The sequence below is a fragment of the Rattus norvegicus genome, chromosome 7 (genome assembly GCF_021556685.1).
Source record: "Rattus norvegicus strain SHRSP/BbbUtx chromosome 7, alternate assembly SHRSP_T2T, whole genome shotgun sequence".
Classification (NCBI taxonomy): Eukaryota; Metazoa; Chordata; class Mammalia; order Rodentia; family Muridae; genus Rattus; species Rattus norvegicus.
This window is the reverse complement of record NC_141540.1, coordinates 62,676,779-62,702,240: the sequence shown is the minus strand read 5'-3', so window position 1 is coordinate 62,702,240 and position 25,462 is coordinate 62,676,779. Positions and strand designations below refer to the sequence as shown.

Here is a 25,462-nt window from a genome sequence, read left to right as displayed (position 1 = left end):
GCCTGAACCTACAAAAGCACTCGAGGAAGACACCTCGAGATGCAGGGTTTGAAAAGACCTTCTGAAAAGGACTCTCATCCCTGGAATAAAAGCAAGAATAACAACTGGGCTCGCATAAAAAAAAAAAAAAAAAGCGTTTGTGCAGTAAATGAGAGAGCCAAGTGCAGACGAAGAGGCAGCTGGCAGAATGGGAGACAAACCTCCCTAGTCCTTTTATCTTCCTTGGAATTAATATTTAGAATACATAAAGAATTCATAAAACTAAAGAATATACAAGTAGTCAATGAATATGTGAAAAAAAATGCTCAGTATCTTTAGCCATTAGGGAATTGCAAATTCAAGTCACATTTTGGGAGGTTGGCAAGTTATCCCAGTAGGTTAAAATACTCGCCGCCAAGGCTAACAGACTGAGTTCGATCCCTGGACCCCCAAGGTGAAAGGGGTGAGCCAGCCCCTCTGCTGCTGTCATGCTGCTGCCTCTGAGCACACTCCACCTTCCCCAGATGGACTGACGGAAGCTTTAAAAACTACATAGCAATTCTATTTCACACCTGTCAGGATGGCTGATCAAGAAATCAAACAACAGCAAATACTGACAGAGGGGCAGCAGGATATCCCTACTCACAACAGCTAAGTTTTGGCGTCAGCCTAAGTAACCCCGACAGATGAAAGGATAGAGAAAATATAATGAACACAAAATGGAGTTTCATTTGGCCATAAGGAAGAGTGAAAATTATGTCATTTGCAGGAAAACAGTTGTAGGTCACATTAATAAAAAATTAAGCCAGATTTATAAATCAAATATTCTGTTTCTGCTCATATCATATGTGGAATCTATCTAGATTAAAAAGATGTAAAAGACACCAGCGTAGAAGGGAGACTACTTGGGAGGGGGAAGAGGACCAGCGGAATGAGGAAGGGATGTACAAGAGTGGATAACAGGAGTGTGTGGAAACAGTTAAAGTATATGATATTTACGTATGAAGATGTCAGAATCAAATCTCTTAGCTTTCACGATGAATAGTCCTACTTTTTAAAAAATGAGGCAATTAGTTACTCTCTCCTTAGGTTTGTAACTGGGACTAAGGCAGCTGCCTGTTTTCTTGCACGGTCATTATCCCTGAATTGAGGTAGCTTTGTGGTATGACGTATAGATGAAAAAGGAAGGGCTGGAGAGATGACTCAATGGTGAAGAGCACTGGGGGCTGGGGATTTAGCTCAGTGGTAGAGCGCTTGCCTAGGAAGCACAAGGCCCTGGGTTCGGTCCCCAGCTCCGAAAAAAAAAAAAAAAAAAAAAAAAAAAAACCAAAAAAAAAAAAAATGGTGAAGAGCACTGACTGCTCTTCCAGAGGTCCTGAGTTCAATTCCCAGCAACCACATGGTGACTCACAACCATCTGTAATGGGATCCGATGCCCTCTTCTGGTGTGTCTGAAGACAGCTATAGTGTACTCCTATGCATAAATAATTCTTTAAAAAAAACGAAAGAAAGAAAATAGGTAGATGCATCACAGAACATTGGGACTATCTTTCTACTTCTTTCTGACTCTCTAAAGTATTTTGGTAAGCCTTTGATTGCTTAGTTTTTGTCAACTTGACACAAGTTTGCATTACTTGGAAAAGGGGACCTTCTATTGAGGAGTTGCCTGCTAAGATTGGTCAGTGGCTAGGTTCATGAGAGACTATCTTTTTAAAAAAAATATTTATTTTATGTATATGAGTGTCTGTCTTCATACACACACCAGAAGAGGGCATCAGATCCTATTACAGATGGCTGTGAGCTAGCATGTGGGTGCTGGGAATTGAACTCAGGACATCTGGAAGAGCAGTCAATGTTCTTTTTTTTTTTTTTTTTTTTTTTTTTTTGGTTCTTTTTTTTCGGAGCTGGGGACCGAAACCAGGGCCTTGCGCTTCCTAGGCAAGCGCTCTACCACTGAGCTAAATCCCCAACCCCGCAGTCAATGTTCTTAACCACTGAGCATTCTCTCCAACCCCGGTGAGGGACTATCTTGATGACAAATAATGTATGTGTTGGGGAGTCGTCCAGCCTACTTTGAGAGGCACCATTCCTAGGCAGCTGGACCTGACCTGTATAAAAACAGACAGACAAAAAAGTGTAATACAAATAAACCCTCTGTGCTGGCTGCTCTGAGTTGTCACCTCTGTGATGGCTATTCTTGGTTGTCATGCTGACTCCATCTGGATTTAACTAAAACCCTAAAATATCATCCCACACCTGTGACAGACCTTTTATTAAATGGAAGTGGAAAGATCCACTTCTTATCCAGATATTTGAGGGAGGAAGACTCAACTTTAATCCAAAGATAGGAAGACCCACCTCTAATCTGGGCCACACCTTCTGACGGAAACCTATATAAGAACACAGAGAAAGGAAGTTTTTGCCTTTGCCTGCTTGCTTTGCAAATGGATAGCAGTCCATTCCTACTTCTTCAGGATTCTAGTATGTATTGAAGACCAGCTGAGACATCCAGTCTAATCTGGATTCTCAGACCCTCCATTTATAGGAAGCCATTGTTAGATTAGTCTGTAGCCATTGTTAGACAGTCTGTATAGTAGGTTCTACTAAATCTCCTTTCTATATATTTAAAGAGTCATTCTACAAATTCTGTTACTCCAGAGAACCCTGAATAATATACCATTTCTTTCCTAAATTGCTTCTGGTTAGAATGTTTTATTGCAGTAACAGAAAAAGTAACTGGAACAGCCTGATAAAATTTATATTGAGTTTCTGACCTGCAGAACTGAGGATAAAAAATAATCTGTATTGTTTTGGTCCCTAACAATGTTACTAAGTTGTTACAGTAGCAATATGAAATTTAACACAGGGTAGTGATAAGGTCATCTATGTGCAACATATAACTTACTATTGTATTTCTCCTAAGGACATTTGGACTTTCTGTACTATGTAGTCTTGAGACAAAAAGATTTTAGAATCTTCTTCAAGAAATTGAGATGTAGGGCTGTAGAGATCTTTCAGTGGTTAAGAGCAACTGTTCATCCAGAGGTCCTGAGTTCAAATCCCAGCAACAACATGGTGGCTCACAACCATCTGTAATGAGATCTGATGCCCTCTTCTGGTGTGTCTGAAGACAGCTACAGTGTACTTATATATAATAAATAAATAAATCTTAAGGAAAAAAAAAACAGAAATTGAGATGAGCTGGGTGGCAGTGACAGCCCTCAAATCCTAGCCCTCAGGAGACAGAGGCTATCCTTGTCATCACAGTTCCAGGACAGCCAGGGCTATACAGAGAAACTGTCTCAAAACAAAATCAAAAACAGCCTCCTGCCCCACCAAATAAAAGACTTGTCCATGGTTATTTGGCTAGTCAGCACGGAGTAAACAAACCTGTTTCCAATCTTTTACGAAACAAAAAGGCTGGTATGTAGAAGTGGTAGGGAAAGACACGCTGATAACCTTTCTCTTAGTTTGACCCCAAGGAGGCCCACAGTGGAGCCAGGGAAATGACTCTCAATGACATTCATCCATGATCCACAGCATGGACATGACCACACATCCATGCGTACACACAGTAAGCACATAAGTAAACATAAAGGAAGCGCTGGACAGAGTCCTATAAGGACTGAGGAGAGAGTAGACTAGCTCCCAATTCCTTGTCCCTTCTCCTACCCCCACATCACAAAAAACACTTCTCTATCTATACCCTTCTCTGCCTTCACACACACAAAAAAATGATTTGTGCAACTTGTGACTAGGTGTTTATGGATTAAAGGAGAATGGAAAAAAATAAGTGTTGGAGTTATTATATTTTTTCCTTTTTATTTTTCACAAATATTTTAAAGCTTGAAAATTGTCAAGTAAAAAGGTACTCTGAAAGTTACATCTGAAAAAAATAATTGAAACATTTTTTCTATTTACTTATTTATTCTTATTTACACAGGGTCCTGTGTAGCCCTGGCTGTCCTGGAGCTCACTCTGTAGATCAGGCTGTTCTTGAACTTTGGAGACCCAACTGCCTCTGCTTCCTGAATGCCCCAGAGCCTGACATCAAAACATTCTTAAGATAGTGTATGAGCAATCATCTGGCAGAGAAGTAGAAAGGATAGGACCTCTTTCTCAAAAGTGAGTCTACAGTCGAGGGAATTATCAGATCTCAAAATGTAGCTGAGGGATGAAGCTGTGTTTTTTTTACTGTTTTGGTTTGTTCTGGCTTTTGAGACAAGAGTTTCTCTGTGTAGCCTGGCTGTCCTGGAATTTGTTCTGTAGACCAAGCTGGCCTGAAACTCACAGAGATCCACCTGCCTCTGCCTCCCAAGTGCTGTGACCACCACCACTCAGAATGCATTTGACTTCTAATTAAGCAAAATTTGGAGTTTAGGGCTTTTCAACAGTGGTGGTCACCATTAAGTCCTGTTTTCCTGTTTGTACAATGCTCCATAGTGCTGGATTCTCTTCCAGGGTAAGGGTCTGAGTCCCAGCACCCATGTGATGGTTCACAACCCTATCTAATACCATCTTAGTCAACTGATACTCCTTTTTTGGGTCCTCCCAGGTCACTGCACATGTGTAGTACACAGACTATATGCAGGCAAAACACCCCAACATATAAAAAAATTAAAAAATGTTTATTCAGATTAAGAGGTTAGTCTCTGTGACTGCAACTTTTACAAACATAGATGGTTTTTTTGATGATTTCAGACCAGTCTGATCTGGTGGTTTTTTGTTTTTGTTTTCTTAATAAATGTTAACTTATTTGTTTGGCAGGGTTGGGGTGGAGGTAGGAGTAGCTAAACAGAGGTACTGAGTAGATCAGAGGACTATTTTAAGAGGATTTGGCTCCATTCTCTCTATTCTCCTTCAGAGTGCTGGGGGGCACTGAATCAAGCACGCAGGCAGCTGAGTGACCTGTTGAGTTTTTAAATGGAAGGAAAGAAATGGGTGGAACCGTTGGAAATAGAGATCTCTGAATCATCGGTGTTAAAAGGCGTGCACCTTTACAAGTCATGTAAACCCAGTTAAGTAACTTAAGTTCTATGAGACCTTAGTTCTCTCATCTGTAAAACGGGTTGCTTGGACTTCACTCCACCTTTTTAATTTCGCTTGTAGCTCAGCATTCTGAACCCAGGAGTTAGTTGATTTAGGATACATCTACTCTGTTGTATGTGCTCTAAAATGAGGATAGAAGACTGAACGATGCCTGGGGACAACCTACCACAGACATAAAAAAGGTAAAAGCAAAGGCAATGGGGGAGGAAGGAGGAGGAGGGAAGAAGCGAAAAGATGCTTACAACTACATAAAGATAAGAGATGCAAACGTGCAATATGCAAATAATTCAAGGTAACCACAAAATTCAGTTGTCTGAAGAAGCAAAAATAAGACATTGACCAGGGCATCACATTCTGTTTTTAATTGTGTATACATAGCTCCCATCTCTCGAGACCTTGGAAGCAAAAAACGTAGGAAAAAATAAGAATACATACACACACACACACACACACACACACACACACACACGCACACGCACACGCACGCACATATGCAGTTTGAAAAGACATTCTCTGGAAATAAGCGGGTTTCATGGCGTGCGGGATGGCGGGGAAATCACGCCCTTCCCCAGCCGCGGCTCAATCCTGCACACAAAGGAACTAGTTAGCGCCTCAGAACCGCCACGGACCCTCAGCGGAGTCCTCTGTCAGCACCAGCGGGCCGCTGCACCCTCGTCTCCGCCCCTCGGAAGTGACGTAGAGCGCCCCGCCCCCACCGCTAGATCCGCTGCTGCTGCCTCGGCGGGCCGACCTGCAGGAGGCGGCGGCGGCGGCGGCCGAGGCCGAGGGAAGATGGCGGACGGTGTGGACCACATAGACATTTACGCGGATGTGGGGGAAGAGTTCAACCAGGTACGTGAGGGTCCAGGCTCCGCCGCCAACGCGGACGGTGCCGCGGCCTGGACGCTTGGCTGACCAGGGCCGTCGCGGCCCGCGAGCCGGCTTCGCTGCAGACCGTGCGCCCTTGGCGCCTCCGGGCCGCGCCGCCGTGCGCGACGTCCCCTCACCCCTTGTTCTCGCGCGTCGTTTTGCGGGCCGCGGGCTCTGGAGCGCGGGGCCCGGTCGCCGTGCAGCGGCCGCCGCCGCCCGCTCCTTTCTCAGGACGGCTTCACGCCCCATTGTTGGCTAGGTGGCGGGCGCTTCCCGCCGAGCTAGGCCGCGTGTGCGGGGCGGGGAGAACGGGCCGCCGCGCCCCCTCCCCCGCTGCCGGCCTGAGGGGAAGCCCTGGCTGGGCGCGCGCTCGCCGCCTCCATCCCGTCCCTGCCTGCCGCTTCGGGTTCCGATTCCTCCCGCCGCTCCATTTTGTGTCTCTGTCCGCGCACGGTCGCCTCATGGAAGGCCGCGTTCACAGCCCTTTGTATCCCGCGCGCCCGCTCTCCCTGGGCTCCTGCTCGCGTTTGCGACGGATTTCGGTGTGGCGCCAGGTCCTTGCTCACCGGTCCCCTAGGGGATGGCTGCTTAGGTTTGGTTACGTCTGCAACAAGTCATCTGACTTTTGGACCCACCGATCGCGTTTAAAAGTCGGTACGGCGGCCCACCTTGGTAGTCGAGGACTTGCAGAGCCTCCGAGGCCCAGTCCTTGGCCTTTGTGAAAAAAAATATCGCCAAAGACTTGGAAGCGCGGTGGTTGGACAGAACAAAAAGATGGTGGATGCTGGTACCTAGCTTAACTGATCAGAGAGGCTGAAACGGAGACCGGCCGCCACTCGGTAGTGTAGCTGACAAGTCGTTGTGGACGTGACTGTAGTTTGAAAGCGAAGTGTTTGCCCTGTGGGCTCTGCTTCACGGTTTGAAAGGCTGGAGAAAGTGAGACGTGTAACGTTTTCCGGTCTCACCGGCCTCGGATACACAGAACTTGCTAGTTCTGTTGTCTGGTGATGAATATCCTTGAAACGGTTGATTGCCAGAGTTTGTAACCTCTGTTTAGCCTTTTACTCTCCTCATATATTTTTTTAAATTGCATTTCGTATATTCACGTTTTTCAAATTACATCCAACCACATTAACAAATTCCAAGGTTCCGGTGAGAACCTTAGTAAAATGCCATTGGTTTATATTGTGTTTGCCTTCTATTTATGACTAGGGATATAAGACTTAAAAACAGTGGAAACTCTTAAATCCTTACTGCTTTGTTTTTCAAGAATGTGCCTTTGGCTTAAATATTAGAAAAGAAAAGCAAATTTTGACAGGGTTTTAATTACTGCTGACAAAAACAAGAGTTTCTCTGTGTAGTCCTGGTTGTTCTGGAACTCATTCAGATCAAACTGGCCTCGATCTTAGAGATCCTCCTGCCTCTGCCTCCCGAGTGCCTGGCGAGATTAAACTTTTTTTGACACCAACGAAAAACTACAGGCCGTGTTTTTTTTTTTTTTTTTTTTTTTTTTAATAAATGTAGCTTTTCATTGACTTGTGCTTTTAGCATTGTATCTGATATATGGTTGTGTACTTTTATAAGTAAAATCCTTGTAGGTTTAAGTAGGTTAGTTGGGAGATCTAAGTAACTTTTCCCAAACCTCTTGTTTGGGTAAGCAATCTGCCCCTGAGCTATAGCCTCACTGCAGAGTTGTTTGCTACTGGTTGCGTATGATTGACTTCAATTATGCTTGCTCTGAATTACCGAACAAAAAAAGTAGCCACAAAAAGATTGCCAGTTATTTTAAGATTTGTTTTCTGTAAGTGTTACTATCATTTTCTGAGATCCTACCAGAATTAAAAGAAACAACAAAAGTATTGACTTAATCTTCTGATCTCCCTCCTTTTGTTGTTTTTTGTTTATTTGTTTTTTTTTTTTTTCCCCATCTTGTAGCTCTGGTTGACCTAGAACTTGCTGTGTATTCCAGGTTTACTTTTTTTTCTTTTTAATTTGTGATTGCACCTGCTGCCTCACCGGCCAGTGCTGGGATTACAGCCTGTGCAATCTGTCTGCTCTCTTGCTCGTTTTCCCCCCTTACTGTTGGGAGTCTGCACTCAGGCCCTTGCACAGGCTAGGCACTTGACTCCTGTGCAACATCCCCAGTAATCTGTTCTCTCTTAATAGGTGATAACCTTATTTTTACTAGCTGCTGTAGTAACCAGTGTGATTATTTGATTGTAATTGAGCAAAATATTTTTCAGAGCTAATCATTAGACGTTTTAAATTGTTTTGGGTTCTAAACATCTATAAGTGTTTGTTTGTTTTTTTTTTGTTTTGTTTTTTTTACCTTTTTCTTTATCTTTTTTCCTTTTTTTTTAATTTTTAAATGTATGAGTCTTTACTAGCATACATGCCTGCGCTGTGTGGGTGCCTGGTGTCAAAGGAGACCAGAAGAGGGAGTTAAGATTTCCTGGAACTAGAATTACAGAGAGGGTTGAGAGCAACCATGTAGGTGCTGGGGATTAAATGTGAGTGCTCTGAAGAGCAGCCTGTGTTCTAACCCTTGAGCCATCTCCCTAGCCCCTAAGACATCTTTTGTTCTCTAGTGTGAGCTGCAGTTTTAATTGTACTTCGAAATTCTCTCTAGTCGCTAGTCTCTTTTTACTATTTAAAATAGTATACTTTTATAAAGCCTTTTGCATTTTGGCAAAGCACAATAAATTGCAGAAAGTATGAGACTGAGTATTAAGCTTATATTGGGGGTAGGATGAGATTTAGGTTAGTGTATTTACTTTCTTTACTAGGTAATTTTTTAAAAAAAGATTTATGTATATGAGTATGCTGTCTTCAGACACACCAGAAGAGGGCATCAGATCCCATTACGGATGGTAGTGAGCCACCATGTAGTTGCTGGGAATTGAACTCAGGACCCCTGGAAGAGCAGACAGGGCTCTTAACTGTTGAGCTATCTCTCCATCCCCTTTACTAGGTAATTTTAAGAATGGAGAATAAAGATGAGAAGGTTGATTCCTAAAAGCTTTTATCATGGACAAATTTGAGAGTGCTTGCTCATTGGAAGGAGAATATGAATTACTTCTGAATCTACACTGCTTGTACTGACTTTGGAGTTACAAAGAAAGCAGTCCTTCCCATCCCAAGATGTACTTTTCTTTTATGTTTACGGATTGTTTACATGTGTGTGTGTGTGTGTGTGTGTGTGTATGTATGTATGTATGTATGTATGTATGTATGTATACCTTGTGCATTTCTGTTACCCATGGAAGGCAGAAGAGGGCATCAGAACCTCTGGAACTGAAGTTACAGATGGACCATAAAGGTGCTAGGAACTAAACCAAGGTTCTTTAATTAGGCATGCTTAATTTATATTCTGTACAATCAAATAATATATATTTTGTTTATCTGGGGGTCAGTCAGAAGCAGTTTATGTAGTGTAGTGTCTATCAGATTGTGGATATGATAGCAAGAAGTACTGATTTAGTTACCTGCTCACCTAACTTTAAAAGCAAATGGAGGCAATGGCTGGGGTTGGGGTATCAGTTTGTAAGTAAGGACTTAGATGTCCGTCCCCATAAGTCTAGTTTTATTGAGTGAATCATTTCACTTTATACTTAGTCATTGTATATTCACTGTAAAGCATCTATTACCCTGCGAAACTTTATGATATGCTTAATGAAAATAGCTTAAAGATAAATCTATAGAGGCTGGAGAGATGGCATAATAGTTAAGATCTAATTTAATATTTTACAGGAATTATAAAATTAATCCCCTATCATATCCATAATGTGATACTTCTGGGAAAAAAGAATCCACACTTTCTGTAGCCTAGAATTCAACTGGAATCAAAAGTACTGGCTGGGTGAAATGCACTTATACCGCATATGTACAGGCTTCTTGACATTGTTCCTTAAACCAATACAGTCAGTAACATTTACAGTATGTTAGTTTAAAAAAACCTTGAGATAATTTAAAGTATGTGAAAAGATGTATAGCTTATATGTAAATACTGTATCATTTTATATAAGAGGGTTAAACATTCTGAATAGATTGGAGAGGATATGTTGGAACCAGTTTCTTGCTACTGGGTTTTCCTCTTACATAGTATTGAGTACATTTTGTCATGCAAAGTATAGCTCCCCTTCTCTTATAGTGAAATAACTATCCTTTAAATGGAATGACTTAATGCTTTTTTTCAAAAAGATTTATTTACTTATTATATATGAGTACACTGTAGCTGCCTTAAGACACACCAGAAGAAGGCATCATTATAAATGGTTGTGAGCCACCATGTGGTTGCTGGGACTTGAATTCAGGACCTCAGGAAGTTAGGTGCAGTCAGTTCTCTTAACCACTGAGCCATCTCGCCAGCCCTAATGCTTTTTTAAATACAGAGTTGGTTTTTTTTTTTTTTTTTTTTTTTAAATAGGTGCTGTCCTTTACTGGTAGTACCAATAGTGCACAAATGGTATTAACTGTGATTCTAGTGTGTCGTCTGTCAGGGAAAATGGGTATTTTAATGGCTCTATCAGGATAATCCCAATGATGGTAAATATTATATGCAGTTCATCTGAGGTAGTAAAAAAAATATGGTATGATTGGGGGAAATTGTGTAAAAATCTTGAAGGGAAATAGTGCTAATGAAAAAGATTAAAACATTTCCTAAGAAAATGAGTGAGATATTGGTCATTTTTCTGTCCACCATACTTTTAAGTCTGTTCTTTGACTGGGAAACAGTTTTGTGTATCATATAGGAGGAAAGCAGTCATCCTGTAATGCAGAATCTTGAAAGAGTGACCCCTCCCTTTTTTCTTTTCTTTTTCTTTCTTTCTTTCTTTTTCTTCTTTTCTTTCTTTCTTTCTTTTTTTTTTTTTTTTTTTTTTTTTTTGCAGCAAAGGCTTGCTTGCCTTTTGTGTCCTAGGCTTGCTTTTGCCCCAGTGTCCCAAATGCTAGAATTACAGGACCTTCAAAGCTGGGCTTAACAACCATTACTGGGTTTTGATGCCTTGCTTGCCATTAGAGTGATTATAGTGATTCAGAATAGTAGGGATTGAGAAAAATTACTTTGTTACTCTTTTCACAAACCTTAAGGGCTGTTCTTTTGTTTCATTTGTTTGTTTTGTTTTGTATCTTTGAGACGTGGTCTCACTGTGCCCTGGAAACCATTATGTAGACCAAGATAGCCTCAAACTCACAGATCATCTACCTACCTGACTTGCCTCCAAGTGCCGAGATTAAAGGCATTGACATCATTCCCAACTGCCTAATAGCTGTTCTTTCTAGATATGCACCTTTATTGATGATTAGATCCTAGAATCATGAATAAGGCTGGGTGACTTTTGGAATCTGAAATTTCAGATGTATTGAAATTTTCCATTTTTGAACACCATTGAAATGTATTTGAAAAAAGACTTCACGTGGCAGAACTTGATGCTATTGATTGCCTTTCCCAGTGGAAAGGCTTTAGTTTATTTAGTAGGTCTTCAGAGCTCATTTTTATTTGACTGGTGATAGGCATTTTGCTTAATTTCAGAGTATATACATTTTCTACTTGAAGTAGTTACACTTGAATGTATTCTAGATTTTTAAAAAAATAATCTAAAAAGGGAAGAATACGGATACTTTTAAGTATCCTTTGAGGTGCTTTCTTAGCAATGGCAATATTTGTATCAGATTCATTAATTTTTTTTTCACCACGTCCAATGTATACCCTTGGGGTTAAGAATACTGTTTGAGGTCTTAGAACACAGCTAACTAGTCCATGTGGAGATCAAACCCCAGGACCATGGTCTCAATTAGCATCACTTTAACCACTTGGAAGCAATCCAACAACCAGACAAAATGGCTGATTATGGTCTTCCTCATGAATGTGGAAAATATGTTTGGTGTCACTGTAGGAAGTCGTGGGCATAAAAAAATAGCAATTGTAACGCCCAGGTTAGTGTAGCTTCAATTGTGGCTTATAAATGATGGTCTACTTATATAAACATTTTCACTTATTTATAACTAATGAAAAATTATATCTTAATCTTTTCCTGAAAGTAGAAATTTAAAAACTTTTAGTCTTGGTTTCTTTTTTACTCTCCCTCAGACTGTAATTTGTAATTAGTCGCTGCTGCCTGTGTGGTAATTATTCACAACTGCCTGTGAATAATTATAATAATTTTACTTGATGTTCAGAACCATGATTGTACAAGTGCCCAACTACAACGTTTCTTATATTTTTTAAGAATATGGAGCTACTGTTGTAGCCACATAACCAGAAAAGGTTCAGCTAACATCACAGAGCTTACCCTCCTTTTTTCTGAGTTTTACTGTCAATGCAGTTTGAGTAGCTCCTTTGTGTGATAAAAACTCATCACTGAGGTGGTATTTTAGCATTGTTGTGCATTAAAATCAATGGCATCATTCAGTGACTTATCTTAATTTCTGCCTTTTGCTGAAGGTGGCTTTTCTTTGATTTACCTTGATAACTTAAGTCTCATTAACTTACAGAATTATTTAACGTGTTAGCTCTTATTAACTTGTAAGTCTTAAGAGTTACAGACATCCTGCTTTGTGATAAGTAAATATGTAATATTAAATTTAGAAAGTTACATAGTTCATTATTAATGGTTATCTAACAAAAAACAGTGGAAAATTGAGGTCTCTATTGCTTTGTGAATATTGTTTTCTAGGTTTTTTTCTTCCCTTTCTCTTTAAAAATTAAGTCTTTTTTTTTTTGGCTTTTTGTTGAAAAGTGGAACAATAGCCATGCACTCTTGGTGCCTACAGTATCTTTTGATCATATAGCAAATTTTTACTTGGTCATCATTATGTTCTCTAAAACTAGCTCTTGTATGCCATTTATATGCCAGTTCCTAGTACATTGTACACATGAGAGATTGTTATGACTAGCTATCTCTCTCTCTTTTTTTTTTTTTTCTTTTCTTTTTTTCGGAGCTGGGGACTGAACCCAGGGCCTTGCACTTGCTAGGCAAGCGCTCTACCACTGAGCTAAACCCCCAACCCCTAGCTATATCTCTTAAGTTGCATTTTTCTCTCTCAGATTTCCTTCAGAAGGGTAGAATAGTTCACATTGATATTGGTAGGATAATTTGGTCGTGGAAAGGGATGTTGAGAAATTGAATTACTTTTTTCTTCCTCAGGTCACTTTCTTTGTTCTTTTCCTCTTCCTGGCTTATCTGCTAGGCATGTGAGTGACATCCTAGCAATGCTTTGATTCTGCTGGTGACAGTGGCAGTTGTACTAACTCCTATGTGTATACTTTTCATTTGCTAATGTACCTGGCTAGATTTTAAAAGTCAGGTAAGGGGTTGGGGATTTTGCTCAGTGGTAGAGCGCTTGCCTAGCAAGTGCAAGGCCCTGGGTTCAGTCCCCAGCTCCGGAAAAAAAAGAAAAGAAAAAAAAAAAAAGTCAGGTAAGTAGTAGCTCTTTGTTTACTGAGAGTAATACAATTATTGCAAGATATTATTTGAATAGCTTTATGTATTTTTTTTATTTCACTAGATAATTAAGACTTTGAAACATGTATATATCATATCTATCTCTATGTGTGTGTATTTTAGTCACCTATGGCTTAGCTTATAAAAACATTAGTAGGGGTTGGGGATTTAGCTCAGTGGTAGAGCACTTGCCTAGCAAGCGCAAGGCCCTGGGCCCGGTCCCCAGCTCCCGAAAAAAAGAAAAGGAAAAAAAAACCCATTAGTGTTCTCAGAGTAGATAAATAAGATCTGAATACCAAAGAAAAACTGGTGTCTCACATGTGGTCCGTAATAAAGACTTATAATAATACCTTTGTGTGTGTGTGTGAGATGGTATTATGACAAATACTCTTTGGAAACTTGTCTATTTGCATTTATGTGTGGTTATTTTTAAGAATATTTTCAAGGAAGGTATTAGTTAAGTCACCAAGAACACATCTATTATATAAAATAAGAAGAGACTTGTATTAAGATCTTTGGGCCTTTTCCTGTCTGAGATTTTTAAAATAAGAAAGTTGAATGAGGGGCTGGAGAGATGGCTCAGCGGTTAAGAGCGCCCGACTGCTCTTCCAGAGGTCATGAGTTCAATTCCCAGCAACCACATGGTGGCTCACAACCATCTGTAAGGAGATCTGATGCCCTCTTCTGGTGTATCTGAAGACAGCTACAGTGTACTTATATATAATAAATAAATAAATCTTTAAAAAAAAAAAAGAAAGTTGAATGAATCGGTATTCACATTTATTTACTATTCTGACTCATATAATCTAATGTTATTTCTGTATCTTAGGAAGCGGAATATGGTGGGCATGATCAGATAGATTTGTATGATGATGTCATCTCTCCATCTGCAAATAATGGCGATGCCCCAGAAGACCGGGACTACATGGATACTCTTCCACCAACTGTTGGTGATGATGTGGGTAAAGGGGCAGCACCAAACGTTGTCTATACTTACACTGGAAAGAGAATCGCATTGTATATTGGAAATCTAACATGGGTAAGTAAACACAGATTGTTGGCAGTCATTTGAACTGATCTAGCAGTACATGGTTTTGCCCAGCTTTTAAAAAAAATAGACATTACAATATAAAAAAATTAATTTTTTTCATGTTTGCCCAAGTGATGAGAAGGGCAAAACCAACTTCTTTTAAAAAGACATTGAAGTTAATATAATTTGGAATTTTGTAGCCTGGTTTGGGGATATTCTACTTGAGTTTGCAATTGTGTTCACTCACCCTTTTTACGTTCCTACCAGTTTCACCAAGAAAATTGTTCACGCAGGAACTCAAATTAGGAATTTAAGGTTATGGGACAAAGAAAGATAAAATGCCACTATAGTTTTAAAAATATTCCTTATTCTAATTCATATTATAAATTTAAGTTTCATTTCTGACTTTAATTTGAAATTAGTTAGAAGTTGTTAGACACTTTAAAATATTTGTTGCCTGGATATATTTTGTATTTTAATTGTGTTGTTGATAAGATTCTGAGACTATTGGTAAAATTCCTCATGAGCACTTGTCTGTTAACATCAGACCCTACAGTCACTAAAGCAGTTCTAGAAATGTCTTTATCTCAGCTATTATATTGGAAAGTTAAAAGTTATAGCAACATGTTGACTTCTACTCTGCTTATAGAATTTTATGTGAAAATATTTAACTTCACATCGTTTTATTGTCTTGATTTTATTTTATGTATATTGGTATTTGTGTATGCATGCTGATGCACCACATGCATATAGTCATTCAGGGGCCAGAAGAGGGTATCAGATTTCCTGGGACTGGAGTTACATGGTTGTGAGCCATTTTGTGGATGTTGGGAATTGAATTTGAGGTCCTCCATGGGGCCTTCTCTCTGGCCCTCACATTGACTGAGTCTCCTGTCATCCAGTCTGAACAGTCCTCACAAAATTGGAGTAATGGCAGTGTAACTTGAGATTTAGCTGCTAAATAATTGGTGGTCCACACCTTTAATCTCAGCACTGGGGAAACACAGGCAGGGGGAGCTCTGAGTTTGACGGCCAGCCCGGTCTACACAGTTAGGTCCAAGATTACATAGTGAGATCCTGTCTTAAAAAAACAAAACAAAAAATGGTGTTTTTGCTGGGTTTGGTGGTCCATGCCTGGGGAGGCTGATCTTGAGTTCCAGGACAGCCTGGTCTGCACAGTGAGTTCCAGGACAGCCATGGCTACACAAAACCCTATCTCAAAAAAAGTAAAAAAAGGAATTGGTATACGCTTATGTTTCGTGACTTTGAGTAAGGGGTTTATCCCAGACTCTGTTGCATCTTATGAAAATAGTGACTTAGGTAAGAGTTAAATGTTTGATATTAAATTGGTATTAGTTACCTACTGTAGTATGGTAGGTACTATACAGTATCTCTACTTAGATTTGCAAAAATAAAAAAATTTCCTTTATCACTTGTTTACCTTTAAATGTTAAATTCAGTAATAAAACCTGAATATGTCTTAATGGCTAATAAGGGGAAATGTCTTGCAGTGGACAACAGATGAGGACCTAACTGAAGCAGTTCATTCTTTGGGAGTAAATGATATTTTGGAGATAAAATTTTTTGAAAATCGGGCAAATGGACAATCAAAGGGGTAAGAATTTAATTTTTCCTAATGTAATCTGATAGTGACTACAAGTTAGTTTGCCTTAAGTTCAATGCTGATGACACACATGTGGATGACATCTCTGCACTGACAGATGGCTTAGGTAGTAAAAGTCCTTGCTGCACAAACCTGACAGTCTCAGTTCCTAGGAAGCCACATGAACACACTAGGAGGAAGATCTTAGGCAGAGGTTCTCACTTGAATTTTCTATTTTCTGATTTTTAAAAACACACAGAAGCTGCCTGAGATAGGACTGGACAGACTAGGCCTGTTTCCTGACTATACTGAGTTCGTTCTATATACTATATGTTCCTAAGATAGAAACAACTAGGCTAAGAAGTATTATTTTTGTTGTGATTTAAGTGATAAGGAAGTGTCAGATGGTGGTGGCACAAACCTTTAATCCCAGCACTTGGGAGGCAGAGGCAGGCAGGAGGCCAGCCTGATCTGAAGAGCAAGTTCCAAGACAGCTAGAGCTACAGAGAAACCCTGTCTCAACAGCCCTACCCCCATACACCCCCAAAAAGAAAAAAAGATAGCGAAGATCTGGGTATTTAGCTTGGCGTTGGAGCCACTTGCCTGATGTGTGGGTTTGATCCCAGTACCCTAAGAATAAAAGTGATGGAGACTAACTGAATAGTGCAACCTAGGCATCTTGTTCCATTTCTCTAAGATTATTATATGAGCATTGTATAATGCAAGTATCTAAAAGTAAGAAAGTGAATGTGTTTTCTATGCTTTCCTCTAAAAGATAGTATTATAATTCATATTTAGTCATGTTTGATTGCAAAGAGCAGGAGAAATGCTTGTGATAAATACATCTTTTCTTATTTTTGTGTATTGTTGTTTCTACTTGTGCCTCTTAAATAATACAGTAAGCACATAATTGGATCTTTTTACATTAATTTATTTTGCATGTGTATGAGTACAATACAGTACTTACAAATATATATTTACAAAGTTAAGCAACCATTGTAATTCTTCTAATTTCAGAATATTTCATCACCCTACCAACCCCACACCTCCACAGAAACCCTATGTCTGTTAGCATTAATCCCCAGTCTCCCTTGTACCCTTTGCTGATAAGCATTCATGTACTGTCTACTTCAGAATTTGCCTATTCTGGGTATCTTATAAATAAATTGTACTGGATATTTTATAATTACAATAATATTAATATCCCATGTGTCTGACTTCTTTGACCTGGTGTCATGTTTTCAAGGTTCCTCTGTGTGACAGCATCAGCATTCCTTTTTATACCTGAATGATAATCTCATATAATAGGGTAGCACTTAATGAGGAATATCCATCTGCTGAGGAATGTGTGGGTGGTTTCTACTTTTAGCTGTTAATGTGGTCAGCCTTAATAGTATACTGTTTTGTGTGAACATAAAGTTTTGCTTGTTTTGGGCATATATCTAGGAGTGGAGTTAGTAGGTTATATGGTAAGTGTGTTTAACTTTTGAAAAGCTGCCAGATTGTACATTCAACCATGCAGAAAGAAGGGTTGTAGTTTCTCATTACCTTACCAGTACTGAATAGCTGTGATTTTGATTATAATGGGAAATTGCATCTCTATGGTTTTGATTTGTACCTTGGCAGGCAGTGATACTGAGCATTAGTTCGTTATTTTATGTGTACAGGTGTTTGGCCTCATAGCCATGCAGACCGGAAGAGAGAATTGGCTCTCTTAAAACTGGAGTTATGAATGGTTGTAAGCCACCATGTGGTTACTGGGAATTGAACTTAAGTTCTGGAAGAAGTCAGTGTTGTTAACTACTGAGGAATCTCTCCAGCCCCTGAATAACTTTTAGTGGCAATAAAAAGTGACAACAACTCCAGTGCCTGCTACCTGATAGGTGGGCTTAAAGCAAAACCAAAACTGATATCTATAATGGAACATTACTCAGCCATGAAAAGGAATGAATTAATGATGCATGCTATAACATGACTAGATCTTTAATGCTCAGTGAAGCTGGTTGTAAAGAATTTCATACTCTATGAGGCATATCTATAGAGACAAAATAGATTCATTACTCCGTATGATTAAGAGACAAGAGTAAATAGGAATGTTGGTAGAGGCTATATCTTTGTTTTGGGTAATGATGTTATAAATGAACCTTCATGATGTTTGTAAAACACATGAATATACTTTAAAAATTATTAGAGTGTACATTGAGAGTGGATTCTGTAGTATATTATAAAAAGTAGTCCAAGTTTGTGGAGCCTTAAATAGTTTATTTTTTCTTCTCATAAAAGTAAATTAAGGGGCTGGAGAGATGGCTCAGCGGTTAAGAGCTGGTTGTTCTTCCAGAAGTCCTGAATTCAGTTCCCAACAACTACATGGTGGCTCCCAACCATCTGTAATGGGATCTGGCGCCCTCTTCTGTCATACAGGCATACATGCAGGCTGGACACTGTACATAATGTTTTCAAAAAAGATTAAGACCGTTTCTTTTTTTAATCAACAGCAACATTCTCAGTTCCTCCTTGCTTTTTATTCTTGCCCCCTTAACATCTTTTAGATTTGCCCTTGTTGGTGTTGGATCTGAAGCATCTTCCAAAAAGTTAATGGATCTTTTGCCTAAAAGAGAACTTCACGGTCAGAATCCTGTTGTAACTCCATGCAATAAACAGTTCCTGAGTCAGTTTGAAATGCAATCCAGGAAAAGTAAGCAAATCTCTCAGCAGCCTTTTTAAAAATGTATTTAAGCAGTGTTGCTGTCATTTGTTAAATATTACACTTAGGAAGTCATGTTACTATTTAATTTTACATGAACTTGATTTAATCATTGCTTATGACTATGGGTCAATATACTGGAAACCCACTCCCATTCCAGTTTTTTCTAGATAGACCAGTCAGTATGCAACAGTTTGAAAGCTCTCTGGTGCTGACATTCTTGTCCTGCCACTCTCATCCTGGAGAACAGAAGCTTCGTTCTAACCTTAGAGGAGGAGCCTCTACATGTATTATCTGCTCTGGTGGGGGAGAGGCTAATGAAGTAGTTACTGGGTTTTCTGCTTGCTACCAAGACCTTTTGCTGCTTGGTAAAATAAATATAGAAGACACTTGTTATTAGTAGAAATTCAGGTGGTTGTTTTGTTTTTTGGGGCATTTAATATAAGATTTATCTGAAGAATATATTACATGGCATAAAATAATCTGTTATTGAAATTAAGATTTCTTTTGAAGATTTTCTGTTTTGGCTATTGCAGAGTACTGGTATTTTAAAAGCAACTTGTTTATCTCTCAGTAGAAATACATTTAAATTTGAATATTTTAAGACTAGGAAAATATTTAAATAAATGTGAATGTTTTCCTTGCCAAGTACTTTAGGTCTGAGGCATCTAGAAATTGATGAGTAGTATAAATGAACTTTGAAATAGTCTCTAACAGCAGTGGTTACAACTCAGACACTTTTAATAAGTGCTATTTATGAGTATTTGGATGTTTGCAGCTACACAATCAGGACAAATGTCTGGGGAAGGTAAAGCTGGTCCTCCAGGAGGCGGTTCACGCGCAGCATTTCCACAAGGTGGTAGAGGACGGGGCCGTTTTCCAGGGGCTGTTCCTGGTGGGGACAGATTTCCTGGGCCAGCAGGACCAGGAGGGCCACCTCCACCTTTCCCAGGTAAAACTTTTTAAGTTATCATGGAGAAAACATGTCTGCCTAATACCTCTTTTCCTTTCTCTCTTTTTCAAGTAATGCATTATTAACGTGACTCACTCTCCTTGTTATGCTATTTTTGGAACCCAGGAAATTTGATCAAGCATCTTGTTAAAGGAACTCGGCCTTTGTTCCTGGAAACTAGGATTCCATGGCATATGGGGCACAGCATAGAGGAAATACCCATTTTTGGCCTAAAAGGTCTTTATTTTTCTCCACACTTGCTTGACTTTATATATAGAATATTTACATCCGTCTTATTTTCTTACTTCTTAAAAAATCCTTTCAAGACCATTTTCCCTGTTCCCTTGTAGCTTGGCATCAGAGTAGAGTGTAAAGTGGGCGACTTCCCTGTGAGAAGTGTGCGCTGAGAGATGGAAACTCAGTGTTAAAATCTTACCAAGTTCTCTGTGTAGTGATTTTCTGTAATCATAATTTGCACTAGTTAAATTTGTAAGGAAACTAAACTTTATCTTTGTAATTATTAGGGCATTACCCTGTGGGTTTCATTCAAAGAGCGAGTCATGGTTTATAAATTCTGCTTTTAGAAATGTATTCTTGACATGTAATGGTTAAATATCTTTATTGAAGTGATTTTTTCCCCCCTTTTCTCTCCTTTATTTTATAGCTGGACAGACTCCACCACGTCCACCTCTAGGTCCACCTGGCCCACCTGGCCCCCCAGGTCCTCCACCTCCCGGTCAGGTTCTGCCACCTCCTCTAGCAGGACCTCCTAATCGAGGAGACCGCCCTCCACCACCAGTTCTTTTTCCTGGACAACCTTTTGGGCAGCCTCCGCTGGGTCCACTTCCTCCTGGGCCTCCACCTCCAGTTCCAGGCTACGGCCCCCCTCCAGGTCCACCGCCTCCACAGCAGGGACCACCTCCACCTCCAGGCCCCTTTCCACCTCGACCACCAGGTCCACTAGGGCCTCCCCTTACACTTGCTCCTCCTCCACATCTTCCGGGACCACCTCCAGGTGCCCCACCACCAGCTCCACATGTGAATCCTGCTTTTTTCCCTCCACCAACTAATAGTGGCATGCCAACATCAGATAGTCGAGGTCCACCGCCAACAGACCCATATGGCCGACCTCCACCATATGATAGGGGTGACTATGGTCCCCCTGGGAGGTAAGTTAAACATGGAGTACTGAAACTCTTTAGTTGGTAAAAGATAAATTACTATGAAGTCTTTTATATTTTAGAAATATAGTTTTTGTCCTGTAGAAAGATCAGATTTCTAAACTGCAACAAATTCAGCTAGAAAAGGAGAATTTGATGTGATAGGGAAGACAGCTTTTTCCATCTGGAAAAGTAACAACTTCTCTAAAGCAAATGCCAAAAGCTGCTTATTTGGAGGTGTTTACATTATTATTAACTTGAGAACTTTTGTTAAGTAACAACATATCATTCCTTTGTCTTTTGTAGGGAAATGGATACTGCAAGAACACCTCTGAGTGAAGCTGAGTTTGAAGAAATCATGAATAGAAATCGGGCAATCTCTAGCAGTGCTATTTCAAGAGCTGTATCTGATGCTAGTGCTGGTTTGTATATTTGTTTCAGTCTTCTTTCCTATTTATGTTAAGAATCACCCTAAACCCAGAGGCTGGAGAAATGACTTAGCTGTTTAGAGCTGGCTGCTTTTCCAGAAGAACCCACCATCTGCTAATTCCAGTTCCTGGGGATCCAAGGCCCTCTCCTGCTTACAGTGCAAAGATAGACACGTGCCGTCAAAATACCCATACACAGAAAATTTAAAATTAAACGCAACCCAAAGCTAAGTGCAGCATATAAAGAATTTTCTTAATTCTTATGTAATCTGTATAGTTAGTCCCAAATCATCTGTCACTTAGTTTTAAAGTATTAAAGGAAGATTGTAATAGGAAGACTGCCAGTTTTGAATTACTAGATTTAGATTTAAATACTTATTGGGTGGAGAGGTGGCTCTGTGGTTAAGAGCACTGGTTGCTAGTGCTGGAATCCATTATCCTTCTTTTTCCTCAGTGGGTATCAGGCACACACAGGGTACACAGAAATGCATGCAAACAAAATGTCCATTTACATTAAGTTAAAAATAAATTCCAACTGGGGATTGGAGAGGTAGCTTAGGAGTTACACTGGCTGCTGAGATTGATTCCCAGCACCCGTATGGTAGCTCACCAACCTTTATAATTCCAGTTCCAGGGAATCTGACATCCTCTCTGGCCTCAGTGGGCACCACTCTTGCTTTGGATACAAAGACATATGTAGGCAAAACACTTGTGCACCTGACACGATATAAATATGAACTTTGGTGTTTTATGGTTCAGAGCCCTAGAGATAGCTTATTCATTCCCATATTTGCAAAGTAATAACTGTGTCTCTTCATGGCAGAATCAATTGTATTAGCTTCATGAAAATGAGAGTCTTCCAAACTCCAAAAAACTGAACAAAAGTCATTGTCTGTGGTCATCTGAAGATGATTTTCAGGTCAGGCGGAGATGACATATGCCTTTAACCCCTGGACTTGGAAAGTAGTCAAATTTCTGAATTTGAGCCAGACTGCTCTATAGACTGAGTTCTAGGACAGCTTGAATTCATCTCAAAAGATAATTTGAAAACAAGTTTTTTTTGATAATTAACCTTTTCTTTTCTCCTGCAGGTGATTATGGGAGTGCTATTGAAACATTGGTAACAGCAATTTCTCTAATTAAACAATCCAAAGTATCTGCCGACGATCGCTGCAAAGTTCTTATTAGCTCTTTGCAAGACTGCCTTCATGGAATTGAGTCCAAGTCCTATGGGTCTGGATCAAGGTAAAATGTTCCTGTGTCATGTATTTTTCACACACACACACACACACACACACACACACACACACACACACACACACACACACACACACAATTTTTGGGGGCTTGTTTTTTCTTTTGGTTTTGTTTGTTTGTTTTGTTTTGTTTTTTTGGTTTTGTTTTTGGTTTTTTTTTGGATCTGGGGACCAAACCCAGGCCCTTCACTGAGCTAAGTCCCCAACCCCTTGTTTTTGTTTTTTTAACTCAGATATATTGGTGCTTCCTGAAATACTTAAATGCAAGGAACTATATGGCTTCTCTTCACTCATAGACATCTGTATACAGTCAAGCACATTTGAGTGATGTAATCTTTTCTTTGATTCTCATAACTCCCATTCTTACTCACTGTTTTCTAGCCAAATGGGGCTCCCTTCTCGTGGACCTCTTAAGCATTTGACCACCTTACTGATTTGTGCTTGATATTCCTCCTTGGAACTACTTTTCTTGCTGTTTTCTTCCCCTAAACATTTATTTGCCTCTGTATTTCTTCATGTTTTACCATAATCTAGTCTGTCAGAATCTATTTCACTTGTAGTATTTGCTATAGCCATCTATTCATTATTGAATATGCCCATTTCCTAGTGAACACATGTTGAACAATGGTAGGGGCTTTACCAATTAAACACTGCTTTAACAAGAAACAGGATGTGTTTGAAAGAGTTATGAATGACTGGTTATTTTGTAATACGGGTGGTTTTATTTTAGATTTATTTTGTATGTATCAATGTTTTTCTAGCAAACATGTATGTATTTCTCTGGTGCCAGAGGAAACCAGAGGAGAACATTCATTGAGTCCCCTCAAACTGGATAGCTTTTATGTGGGTATTGGGAATCAAACCTAGGTCCTCAGAGCAACAAGTGCTCTGAACCACTGAGCTATCTTTTCAGACCCTGTGTTTTTGTTTGTTTGTTTTTAAGATTTATTTATTATGTATATGAGCACACAGTACTCACTCCAGACACGCCAGAAGAGGGCGTCAAATCCCACTACAGATGATTGTGAGCCACCATGTGGTGGCTGGGAATGGAACTCAGGACCTGTGGAAGAGCAGTCAGTGCTCTTAAATACTGAGCCATTTCTCCAGCCTCTTGATACTATTTTTTAAAAGTTACTTTTAAAAGCATTTTTAGCAATTTTGAAATTTATTTATTTTGTGAGGTAAATGTTTAATCTTTACATGATCTCTTTTGAGACAGAGTCTCATGTACATGAGGCTAGCCTTGAACTTACAGAGAGATCAGCTTGACTCTTCATTCTTACAGAGCCACATTTTTTAATATTTTGACTTCATATATGTGGATATTTTGCCTGCATTTCTGGCTATAAACTACCCATGTTAGGTACCCACAAAGGCTAGAAAAGTGCCTTGGATTCATTCCCAGAACTAAAGTTAGAGGCAGGTTTGAGCCACTGTGTGGATGCTGAGAATTGAACCTGGATTCTGTGGAAGAGCAACCAGTGTTTATAACCCTTGAGCCATCTCTCCAGTTCTCCACATGTTGTTCTCTCTGTCCTTAGTATGCTTTTTCTGGAGGTAGTATCTTAATTGAGAGCAAGAAGTTCATATTGGTCAGTTTTTACTCTGTTTCTACGTTTTTGGCTCATTATAAGTATCTCTGAACAAATTTGTCATAACTAGAGGTTGTGTCTTGCATTGTCTTCATTGTGGGAACATCTAGCTTGATGAAGAAGCTTGCACTTAATATTTAAGATTAGGTGCCCGGTTCAACAATTAACGATGAAATATTATTTAAACTAATGGAATTATTATGAGGTTTGGTTAGGATTTTTGGGTTTTTAAGATGAGATGGCAAAATTTGCACGAATTTACTTTTCTTTATTGTTTCATGGGTTCTCACTTAGAAATTGCAACATGACTTTTTTTTTTTTTTTTTCACTTAAAGGAACAATGTCCAAATTATCAACATCATTTTCTCCCACTTTGGTGCTATTGTTAAGTAATCCAAGGAATAGTTAAGTATAAGCACTGTGCCACCGCGATGATTCTTAAGATGGATACTGAGTAGTTAATGGGTAATAACATTTAGTGTGGGTGCACTAGGCAAAGGGATAGTTGACAGTGCAGGCAGGAAGGAGCAAGAGGACAAAATATTTCATCATGATTGACTCAGTCTAGGTGGCCTGGGTCCTGGAAATATGACCAGGGGCTTCAAGGAAATGAAGAAAGGACAGACACACTTAGATACATCCAGGGTTCTACTGCTGCAACCTGGAACTTTGAGGTTGACCAGTACAGTACTAGGGCAGGGCCAGCTAGTCTAGGTAGGAGGTCTCTCTAGAGTACCAGTTACTGACTGAAAAACCTCCCAACGGAAGCCGCTTTTTGTAGTCTTTCTGTGCAGTGATCTTTTCATAAACACTCAGCTCAGGTTCCTCCGTGTAGCTAGCCACTGCTGTATGGGAATTATCTTTGCCAGGGTTCCATGGGGTTCAGCTAGGTAGGGCCTTGGAGTTCCCAGATACATGGCCCTGGTAATAATGCGTTCATTCAGAATTCATTCACTAGGAGCTGCCTCTGTTCCTACCCTAATCAGAATGGCATATGATTGTTTTATTTTTGAAACTTTACACTTAATAGTTTTAGGCTGGTGGTCTGTAGCTGCAACCATGGAAAGTAAAACTAGTGATAAAGGAAAGATAACTGTATTAAATATCTTGTGAAGCTTTCAGTTACGGACAGCATTAATCCAGTAATTTCTTTTAGAAGACGTGAACGATCAAGAGAAAGGGACCATAGTAGATCACGGGAAAAGAGTCGACGTCATAAATCTCGGAGTAGAGATCGCCATGATGATTATTACAGAGAGAGAAGCAGAGAGCGAGAGAGACACCGGGATCGCGATCGGGATCGTGACCGGGAGCGCGACCGAGAGCGAGAATACCGTCATCGTTAGAAGGTGGGCATTCCTTTTTATTATTTTATTTATATGTGTGTGTTGTTA

General features: G+C 39.7%; 1 protein-coding gene across 19 annotated transcripts in view; it reads left to right on the top strand.

Moving 5' to 3' along the window:
- Nucleotides 1-25,462, top strand: part of Cpsf6 (cleavage and polyadenylation specific factor 6) — a 44,634-nt gene that overhangs the window by 7,949 nt on the left and 11,223 nt on the right. For 2 of the 19 annotated variants that reach the window (XM_087556388.1, XM_087556391.1), the window contains 10 exons: nucleotides 4,844-5,001; nucleotides 5,089-5,210; nucleotides 14,170-14,379; nucleotides 15,882-15,985; nucleotides 18,523-18,668; nucleotides 19,456-19,629; nucleotides 20,294-20,798; nucleotides 21,096-21,211; nucleotides 22,309-22,462; nucleotides 25,225-25,417. In XM_087556388.1, coding sequence (XP_087412514.1) covers nucleotides 14,266-14,379; nucleotides 15,882-15,985; nucleotides 18,523-18,668; nucleotides 19,456-19,629; nucleotides 20,294-20,798; nucleotides 21,096-21,211; nucleotides 22,309-22,462; nucleotides 25,225-25,414 — 1,503 coding nt within the window. In that variant the 5' untranslated portion in view covers nucleotides 4,844-5,001; nucleotides 5,089-5,210; nucleotides 14,170-14,265 and the 3' untranslated portion in view covers nucleotides 25,415-25,417. Of the gene's footprint in view, nucleotides 1-4,843; nucleotides 5,211-5,748; nucleotides 5,881-14,169; nucleotides 14,380-15,881; nucleotides 15,986-18,522; nucleotides 18,669-19,455; nucleotides 19,630-19,755; nucleotides 19,867-20,293; nucleotides 20,799-21,095; nucleotides 21,212-22,308; nucleotides 22,463-25,224; nucleotides 25,418-25,462 lie in introns of those variants that run through there. The other 17 variants (XM_087556389.1, XM_087556390.1, XM_087556394.1 and 14 more) reach the window with 14 other exon arrangements.